Here is a 10,627-nt window from a genome sequence, read left to right on the forward strand (position 1 = left end):
TCTTCTAGATCGAACACATTGCCACCCAAAAAAGAAGTTCACCTCATCTTTCCTTTCAAATGATACTGCAAAGGAATTGCAATGTAAAAGCAGCAGAGCAGAACCCTGCCTTTGCTGAAAGAATTAACAGAAGAGCTGGCTTAATAATAATCTTGAGATGTAAACCACAAAGCTACCCAATGGAGACTGGACTACACAGGTGAGGCTTTGTCTGTCCTGTCTTGAGTAAGAGACAGGATAAAATTCACCTGCTATTGTGAATAGCTCCTGTAAAGTATCCTTTGCCTGACATGTTCTCTGAAGCGTAAGCTTAAGAGATCTCCTTGCTCAAATTATACCTTCATTAGGGCAGGAAGAGCATGTTCTTATATTCTTACTTGGCATAGGAAGTAAGAGGAGGGAAGTAATAACATTTATCCTATTGAGACCTTATCACTAGGAACAAGCAAGTGCTAACACATTACAAAGCAGTTTACCAAGAAAGATTGTTTCCTTCCTCAAAGGAACTTTGCAGCTATAGCAAGGAATTTACAAAGACTATATTGCTTTATGGACAAATAGGATTGTAACTGTTCCATGAAGTTTAACAATTAGTGCCCAATCTACACTACAAAAACCCTAACTCTGCTGTAAGAAAACCAGAGATCATAACAGAACTGACTCCTTAGCCCTAAGTATATAAAATCACAGAATAGAAGAACCCTGATATGAAGTTTCGTTCCCAAATCTGCTGAAATGATACTACCTTACGTTACAGCCACTTTAGTAGTGCCTACTTCAACCGTCAGAGTCCTGTTAACCATAAAACTACAGACCTCATACTTCAGCAGAAGAGAATATGGACATACATGGAGCTCATATTACAGATTTGTTAACTGACATCCCACTCCACATATCCTTCTCTCATTTACAGACACCATGCCCTGCTAAAAGAGAACTGGGCATTGTCTTTGGGGCCATTCTTTGCATGAGGAACACTCCAGGCAGAAGGAACCCACCTCACTCTTTGCCCGAGATTGCTGACACAAGAATGGCTACTTTGAAAAAGCTCTAAAAATATCAGATCAGATTTGGGTCTTAGACACTCAAAGGAAGCCTAACTTTAAGCAGTGGCAGGATGAAGAAGACAGGCTGCTTTTCAAGCTTTAAATGTCATGATGTGAATTCAGGCATTCATACCGTGAATTCACCTTAGTGGCATAAGCCAAAAGGTGGTGTGCATTAGGAAAACACACCTGTTTGATGCCTCCCCAAAAAGCGAGAAATGATGAAAAGCAGTCAGCCTGGTTTTAGTACTGCCACAGGAACCACAACAGGAGCCTTGTCCCATCCATCTTCTCAGACCATCTTTTGAGGGGCAATGGTCAAAATAGGTTGTTCCTCCAAAAGCAGTAGCTAACGTATTTCTTTCATGATCTGCATGTGATTATCATCACATGCAGGGAAGACAAACTGCCTGATGCTATTTCACCCAATGAGCTGCACTACTGAAAGGCAGTCTGAGACCATAGCAATGAGGGCCAGACAGGAACCAGCTGCTGGTTGGAAAATAACCCTTTTGCTAACAAATATTATCAGCAAGAAATCTGTTCCCTGCTGCAAATGGAAACTAAATTGCATACAACAGACAGTAGACTAGGTTTTGCTCATGAGTCTGGAATTGAGCTGGTGTTGAAAGCCCAGATAGGAAAGGGGCTCTTCCTCCAGAAGCACGGGCCTTCTGCACTTGTTTAGCACCACTCACAGGTGGAAACTCTCTGCAGGCAGGTAGTTACTCCTGTGAGTAAAGTCAGGCCTTAATCTATCATTATCTGCAGGGTCAGGGCTGGAGGTTTACCTTCTTCCCACCAGTCACTCCCTGTGTTAATGCAGTCCTTCAAGCAGGCAAGCCACCCAGTACTCTGTCTCTCCTTTATTTCCTCCTCTTCTGCTGCATTTTATTTGACTCCAAAATGAAAAGGGGGGAGAGGGTGGCAGAGTTAGTGGAAAGCTTGCAGAAGAGTCCCTCTCCCCAGATTAGGATTTAATTGTATTCCTAGTGAGTCCCTTCTGGTTGCACTCGGTCTTTCAGATGAATGTTTCATCAATATGATTAGGATCATATCCCTCAGTCTCGTCTATTTACACAATCGGTTGTGACAGCTCAGAGTATAGTACTCCCTAAAGGAAATATTAGATATACCCTATCATTTTATTCAAATCGTATTTTGCACTCCACACTTCCAGACTAATGTCATTCTCCCCTGGATTACATATTTGTGATATCCAGCAAGCACTGAAATCCTTCCAATAAGGATTAGATTAATATTTATATTAGCCATACTCTTATGATTATGAACAGGTCTACAGAGATTTTGGAAGGGGAGGAGTGGGCTACAGATACCTTAAGGGGCTGGGGAACTGGTCTTGTATGTAAAAAAAACGTGGGGCACACAGTGAAATAATAATAATAGTAATAATAATAGTAATAATAATAGTAATAATAATAGTAATAATAATAGTAATAATAATACCACTGGTGGAGGCAAAACTCGATTTCAAGGGGTGGATGCGTGCGAGGGAAGTGCCGGCAGGCCCCATCTCCTTCGCCTCAAACCCTTGGCATCATTTTGTCCCCAGGGCAGGGACCCCATGGCCGCTCACCGCCGGCTCCCCCGGCACCCATAGCCGGTAGTCCCGGCGGGAAGGGGCATTTCTGAAACGTACCGCAGGACCCGATGAGCCAGCGGGGGCCTATTCCCGCCACAGCCGCCGCGGACCTGAGGGAAGGGCGGCGGCAGCGGTGGCAACGGCGGCTGCGAAAATAACCATTCCGGGGAAACTCCCCGCTCCGTTAACGCCGCGCTCCCCTCGGAGAGGAGGAGGTGGAAATAAGCGAGCAGGTGGTGCAAAGGCAGCGTTGGAGAAGGTGGGAGCAGAAATTCAGACCGAAAGTAAAACCCCATCGCATTAGTCGAAGAGAAAACACAGCGAAAAATAACTGCTCCTTCCTCCCCAGAGCGCTGGAACAGCCGCCGCGGGGAAGGAAGCCCTTTTTCCCGACGGAGTCGGGAAGACGCCATCGGAAGGAGAAGGGATTTGGAGTCGTTTCGTTTTCCCGCCCGGGTGTGTGGCAGCAGTGATAAAATTTCAGGCGAGAAGTGAGGGATGAAGTTTCGTTGGCGAAAAAAAAAAAGAAAAAAAAAAAGAGAAGGTTGCTCCCGACGTGCCACTGCAAAGAGCACACGCGGGAGAGGAGATGAGCTGTCGGGCCTGCTTTAACGAATAAAAAAGCCCCAAAAACCAGTATTTGCTGAGGAGTGGTCACACCCGACCTGGGACGAGCTCCTCTTCGCTGCCCCTATTTACCCACCGTGCGTCCGTGCTGTTAAAACCAAAACCATGCTACGCACACGGAGCTGGGGAAATATCCCAGAAAACTGCTAAATCGCGGGGAACGGCCTCAAATATTTACACCGGCTTATCCCCGTTTCACGGGGGCGGGGGACCAGGCGAGGCGCAGGGGCACAAGGAGAGGAGCCCCCTGAGCGGGCGGAGGCGCCGCCGGCTCTGCCCGCCCTGAGCGAAGCAGAAGCCGGCGGACTCCGTCCGACAGCCGCGGAGGTCTGGATTTTCCTTAACCGAGAACTAGATTTTGCAGCATCACCGGGCAGGCTTACAGTTCACCTCTCACTGCACACCACCGCAATGGTGTGAATAACTGGGTTTATCTATTTTTCCTCTAGACCCTGCTTGCCGCCCGTGCACGTCCAGCCGTCGTTTCGAAGTCGCTCGCAGTTTCCATGCCAGAGTAAAATCGCAGGGACGGGGCCGACGGGCACGGTTTTTGTTTGTTTTGTTGTTTTTTGGTTTTTGTTTTTTTTACAGCCTTTTCTTCCTGCAAGTTTGCCGCGTTTCCCGGCACACGCCCACCTTCCCCGGGGGTGTCGGGGCTGTGGAGGAAGGGGCAGCCATCCTCGGGGTCACCCCCTCCCTCCAAACCCGAGATAAAAAGCCCGCTGAGGCTAGGCGGGGCTCTACGCCCGGAGCCTGCTGTTTGTTTCAGTAAATCACATTACGAAGCAAAGTGCAATGGTAGTTAACTTTATCTTCCGTTAAAGTAAACAAATAAGCATTCAGTTCCTTGATCTTTATTTAAATATAGAGTTGTTTATCAGTGTCATCCTATGAAGATGAATTAGATACCTTTATTCACAATTTGGCGTCTGACACCCCATTTTAGGAATGCATTATAATCACAAGGTGTTAATTGGGGCCAGCCAGGCACTTATGTTTCTATTAAACGGTGTGAGGACTTTTCACAAGTATTAAGTTCTTTTTAACTGTGCGGTGCAAAAATATACAGCTTTCAATAACACACTGCAGCGGCATCATGTTCCTGGGCGCTGTATAATCGGTGTTTGCAGCCCGGGAAGGGTGGGCGAGGTGCGGCCAACGTGCCACCGCACGCCCGTCTGGAAACGGGGGTCAGCCTGACTTGCCAGGGGGTTTATTTCGGGAGGGGTTATCCCCCACTTACAAGAAAACAATACGGAAAATAAATAAGCAAGTAAATAAATAAATAAATTCGGTCTCCTGTCGCTTGAAAATTATCAGAGGTCCCCTTCTCTCCCAAATCGAGTGCGGCTCCTTGTGAAGGGGCAGGGCAGTTGGGACACCGATTTGTTTCTCTTGCCAACGCGCAGAGCCGGAGCCTGGCACCGAGAAGTCAAGAGCTGATCGAAATCTCCTCGGAAATCCACCACTCTTCACTCCGAGGGAGGGGAGCAGCCCGGAGGCCCCTGTCAGTGTCCCCCGCTATCGTTACCTCCTCCGGGGAGGGCCTCAACCTGAGCTCCTGATTTATTTTGTTTGCAGCCGGGCACCGCTAACAGTTTAATCTCATTACTGCCTGCATATCCTCAGGAAAGGTCCTGCTGCCGCGGCAGCCGGGATTCAATCGCCCTACCAGGAGGGGCTTTCTCCCCAGATAAGCGGGCAGGGGAATTTCTTACCTTGTTCCGGGAAATGGAGGGGGTGGGCAGGGGTAGCTCCACTGTTGCTGGGGGAAGGCGAACCGAGCTCACAAGTGGCTCCCCGGGAGGGGAACCTAAGCTCACACCTCACTTCCCGCAGCACAGAGGGCAGCAGGGGAAAAAAGAGGAGCCGTCGGATTTTTGGATCAAGCTTAGAGGGTGGGGGGGGGGGGGGGGGGAAAAACCACCAACAGGAGAGCTGTGGCAAACTAGGAGAAGATATTACAAACAAACAAAAAAAAAATCCCAAACCAAAAACACACACACAGTTAGCAGTGTCCAACTGAGCACAGAGCAAGGGATTAAGCAGCAGGAAGAAACTTGCAGTGGATGTCCAGATTTAGAGACAATTCAGCCCCCAAGGATTGTGCTTCTTCCCCCTTTTCCTCCCCCGAGCTGGGATACCTAGTAGAGGCAAAGAAGAGGCAGAGAGCCATCCCCATCCTTACCCCTGGCACCACCACATTTATTAAAAATTACTACTATGTACATAGAAAAAGAAAACAGAACTGGGTTTTGTTGGGAGAAGTTTGTGTGCCAGTGCTCTGGGGCTGATCTGTTTAAAATGGCTGAAACTATAGGCAAGAAGAGTGGGTAAATTACATCACTTGAGTTTTGTACAGGGCAGCTGGAAAAAGTCACTTTACATACATGTAAATAGAAATCTCAATGGTGGTTTGTTTTTTTTTTTTTTTGCAATGCTCCATATGCTAAGTTTGATTAACAAAAAAAAATGCCTTTTGAACTTCAAAGCACCACTGGAGGTCCTTCTGACTGAACAACTATAGGTCAACTATTTATACATTATTCCACAATATTCTACAGTGTACCTAGACAAAACACAACTGTACACTTTTTTTGGCCACCTCAGTAAAGGTTAGGCTTTGGGGATGGAGGCTTTTTTTTTTTAATGCAAGTTCTATAAGCTAAGAAAAGTTAGATTTGGCCATTACAACCCCATCATCAGCAATGAGACCTCCAAGTCAAAATCCTGCTTGGCAAGCTGGCCCTATTTTGGCCATCTTCTGCCAAAGAAAGCCTTAGCTTTCAGAAAGCCTGACTCAACCAATTGTGCTGCAGACAAGGGTTGAAAAAGCCAGCTCAGTCTAAAGCAGAACACAGCATTTGTGCAGCTCCCTGCAACCCAACCCCCTTTTATCAGAGGGGCAGGCAGGGAAGAAAATTAAATTTGGGATCCTACCCCCCCTATTGCCTTGCTCAGGAGTGCATAGATTTGATCAGGCCTCTGAGACAAGCTGAACTGTACACTTTAGTGTCTCCAATAAATAAGCCATACCATAAAAATCTAGACTCCTGCTTATAGCTCCCACATGTGTTTTCTAAAAGAGGGGAAGAATTCTACCATAGTTTGCTCTTTCCCTGCTTAGTTACCTGCAACGGTCAAAGCTTTGGCACCTTCTTTAGAATTGCACACAACAATTCAAGGTGGAAGGCAAGAGTCTTTTTGGCAATTGTAATGCAAAAAAACCGAGGCCACCCTGAAAAAAAATTAGCCAATTGGAATAAAAGGATGCTTTAAGAACTAGTATAGAATGCGTAGTAGCCCATGCTTTTTGAAGTGTCTTTGCTATAGTCCTCAGTATTAATGTCCTCACATTTCATAGATGGGGAATTTTCATTGCTGGAAGTGCTAGGGGAGAGCCGTCTTCTCTTACAAGCACCTGTGTAGACCCCAGAATCATTTGAATCTAGAGACTTTATGGAGGGTGGAGTCTCTATCCAGGATGAGCTGATTTCTTCTTTCACCTTCTCCTTGGAAAGCTGGTCTTCAGAGAAACCCGGAGGACTTGTTCTGGAGGTCCAGGGTAATCCTGTTGCCATTTTTCGCTGGTAAGAGCCCCTGCTCCCCCAGCCTGCCATGGATGAAAATGTTGGATCAGGATAGTACCCCAGAGCATGGGATGTCTGAAGGGGGAGGGATTTAATGCCATAAGGGAGCAAGGTGCTAGGAGAATACTCAGTCTCATAGGAGTTCATGTCCAATTTATTGGCACTGGGCTGCTGTACAGGCGTCACAAACCACCGCTGAGGAGGGCTCGCCACCTCTTCATTCTGCTGTGGGGAGAGCAAGCCATTTGTCTGAGGGACGGTCCTCTCACCATTGTAAAACCTGGCTGGGGGCAGGTTGTTGACAAACTGTTCTTGGAAGAATGGTTGCACACTGTATCGGGCACCAGGGACGATCTGGTGGGATCTAGGAGAATCCGTGGGAGATGGAGTTAATCTGTCATTTTCTGAAGCTGTGTACATGCTACAACATAAAAGAGAAATACTGAGCATTGTTCTTTACAATTCCAGAATGATAGTAAGACAACATACAAACAGGAAGAAACTGAGCTATTTTTTAATTAGAATCATAACTAGCTTTAACTGGATGGTCATTCATTTTTATCCGATTCAGGAGTTGTTTTTCCTAGACCAATATAAAATTCCTAGCATTACTACTGCAAGTATATACTGTTCTCTGCCAGCCAACTCATTTTAAATGAGGTGCAGCACCTTCCTCCCAGAAACCATACTTGTCTATAAACAGATCCAGTTTTTCAAAGGCCATTTGATGGTAGAAAGTGAGCATTAGGCAAGTCTTCTACTGGCAATTTGAAGAAGCTGCCTGCTCTGTGAAGATATCTAGTACATTACTGTCAATCTGCAGACCAGCTAGATTGCAACAGCACAAATTTTCTACCAAAATTCAGAAGTCTGCTGGAAGACAGTTCATCAGGACAATAAAATAACTATTCAAACAGACATTTAATGTCTTTGAAAGGAGCACATCAGCTAGCAAAGGTGCCAGTAGAAGCACAACTACTTCTGAATAACTGAAGTGTGCCCAAAGAAGAGCTCTTCCACACGTTCCAGGCCAGAAATGTGCCCCCTAGACAGCAATAGCTGCAAGAGAAGTGTACTTACGAGTCATAGTTGTCTCTGAAGCCTTTCGCAAAAGGATTATGGTCAATTTTGAGCTGGGTAATCTAGAAGTGAAACCAGAATATAGTCAGATGAGATGTTGAACCAACAAGACAGTTTTACTCTTATTTTATACCTCTATGCTTACATCAGTGTTTTGATAGGCTGTAACTGCTATGAACTGCGTTTCAGGGAAAATAAACGTTTGAGTCTTTGAGGAATCATTCAGATCTTCAACACCGTCTTCAGTCACTTCCACAATGTGAAGCCGAGGCTGGTACTTGTGTAGAGACTGCAGTACTATCATCTAAAAGGAACCACAGAAGAGACAATATCTTTACAAAAATCTTTACACAAAGGGCATCTAATATTAAAATATTTATTTTATTGCATGACATTTTCTTTCTGTAAATGCTAATGTTTTGACTAGGGAACGGAGCACTTTTAACTGTTAGCAGGAGATTATTCATGGGTTGTAGCCCTGTTTCTCCAGGTTACCAATATGCTAAAATCTGTAAATGCAGGAAATCGAGAGCTATCAACTACACTTCCACTTTTGAAGCAACTCCGGAGATAGACATATTGGTTTTGAAAACAAAAACCCACAAAAACAAAGAAAAAATTTATACATCTATTTCTGACATGTCTAACTGCTTTCATAAACAGAAACGAAGAAAACAAGATCCACGATCCAGTTGAAGGAGGAAACAAGTCATGAGCGTTCTAGCCGCTCAATTAAACGCGGTAAAGCCTGGAAAACCCGGAGCTCCCCTGGCTGACCCACCAAGAGCCCCTCAAGTCTGCCTCCCCTCCACCCCGATTACCTGCGCGCTGTTGTTGTTAGCACCTTTATTGTTCGTTAGCTTCAGTTTCCCGAAGGAAATCTCCTGCCTCATCCAGTGTGCTCCGGTGTTGGGCGACTCAGGGTGAACATACACTTTGTTGCCTGGGGAAGATAAGCCAGTAAAGCTCCTGCCGGGCTTTGTTCCACCACCGGTAGCTTGGAGCAGCGGGGCAGAGCGGGCAGCACCTCAGGTGCCCCCATGTCCCCTCTCCCACACAGCCTCTAACATCGCGGGGTGCAGGGAGAGAAATAAAGTAGCAAAACACCCTTAAAAGCACGGCTTTGCCCGCAGCAGGATGCCGGGGGTGCGGAAGCCTCTGCAGAAGGAGACGGAGTGGGAGCCCTTTCTGGGAAGCCGACTCGCCGGGGAAGGCGGTGGGGAGATCCCTGAAGACCCGCACTTACCTTGCATGTTGTTGTCGGCTTTGCCGCAGGTCACCCACTTGCCTCCCTGGAAACGCCAGTGGTTGGGGTCTGCCAGCACCACCTCCACGAAGACGTTGTAGTGGGCCGTGGGGTTGAGGCCGGTGATGTTAAAGCTCAGGAAAGGAAACATCCTCCTGGGGAGAGAAGGAAAAGCACACCGCATGCGAGACGGTCCGAGGGAAGGGGCACGAAGTGCCCCGTCCGTCCCGACACCGAGGCGACCAAGGACGCAAACGGCGAGCCCAAACCGATCCCCACCTCATCTCCTGGCTACCCAGTGCGGGGAAACTGGAAGAGCCACTTTTCAGGGAAAGCATCCCCGGGCCGGAGGTACCACCAACATGGAGGGCAAACACCAGCTCACCTCCCTCCCCAGGGAGCGGGCAGCGCTGCCCGACGCGGAGCGGCCCTGGGCACCCTCACCACCACTTCCCTTCGTTTCTGCACAACCCCTGCCCGCTTACCGGCCTTGTTTGGTGATGATCATCTCCGTCTGGTGCCGGTGGAACTTGAGCCAGAGAGGCCGGTTGCAGAGGAAGACCTGCGCCCGCAGCCCCGGGCCAGCAGCTGGCACCCCCAGTGCCCCTAGCCCGCCGCAGGAGCCCGACGCGGCCGGGTAGGGGCCGTAGAGGGGTCCGCCGGCCGCCGCCTGCCCGTACTGGTATCCACCGCCGCCGCCGAACTGCGCCCGGCCGCCGGGCGAGCAGACGGCGCCCGCGAAACCACCCGGCGACAGCACCGAGCCGTAGGGGTAGCGCTGCCCGCCGGGCGGCTGGTAGACGGCGCCGTGCTGCGCCGCCGGTGGATATGGAAAGAGGGCGCAGGGCCCCCCTAGCTCGGAGCCGGGTGGCCCAGGGGACTGCAGGTAGTAGCGCTCGGTGCTGAGGCTGTCCATGGAGTAGCGGGCGGCCGCGGCCGGGGGCAGCTCCTCCTCCCCGCAGGGGGTGGCCTTGCGGCCGTCCGGTTTGGGGGCGGCGAAGGGCGGCTCGCCCGCCTCCCCCTCGCCGAGCATGGCGGGGGCCGCCCCGAACTTCTTGGGCGTCTTGTCCAGGTCGAGACGCGGCGGCGAGCCCGGCCGGGGCGGCCCGCGGGATCCTCCGCCAGCGCCCGCTCCAGGGCTCGCTCCGGCCCCGCCGCCCTCCAGCGGGTAGAAGGGGGCGCCCGGCAGGGCCCCCGCCGCCGCCAGCAGCGGCTCGCCCAGCTGCATCCTCGGTGGGCGGTGCGGCGAAGCGCCCACAGGGTGCAGGACCGACCCCTACACGCGGCCGCGCAGCGCTGCAGTGAGATCGGCCGAGGCAATTTATACCGGCGCGCCCGGCTCCTCGGGCCGGCGGGGAGGGGCTTGAGCCGGGCCGTCTCATAGCCGCCCTCCACCCCCGCCGGCCCATTGGCTGGGCTGCGTGACACTAATTTA

At 49.8% G+C, this 10,627-nt stretch overlaps 1 protein-coding gene across 1 annotated transcript; it reads right to left on the minus strand.

The window, feature by feature from the left end:
* Nucleotides 1–6,551: 6,551 nt before the first annotated feature.
* Nucleotides 6,552–10,420, minus strand: EOMES (eomesodermin). The gene is made up of 6 exons (XM_065629744.1): nt 9,678–10,420; nt 9,193–9,347; nt 8,768–8,889; nt 8,092–8,250; nt 7,947–8,008; nt 6,552–7,287 (listed from the first exon to the last, which is right to left on the minus strand). The coding sequence occupies exons 1-6, from the start codon at nt 10,418–10,420 to the stop codon at nt 6,552–6,554; spliced, it is 1,977 nt and encodes a 658-aa protein (XP_065485816.1).
* Nucleotides 10,421–10,627: the final 207 nt, after the last annotated feature.

Source organism: Caloenas nicobarica, chromosome 2, assembly GCF_036013445.1.
Source record: "Caloenas nicobarica isolate bCalNic1 chromosome 2, bCalNic1.hap1, whole genome shotgun sequence".
Taxonomy (NCBI): domain Eukaryota; kingdom Metazoa; phylum Chordata; class Aves; order Columbiformes; family Columbidae; genus Caloenas; species Caloenas nicobarica.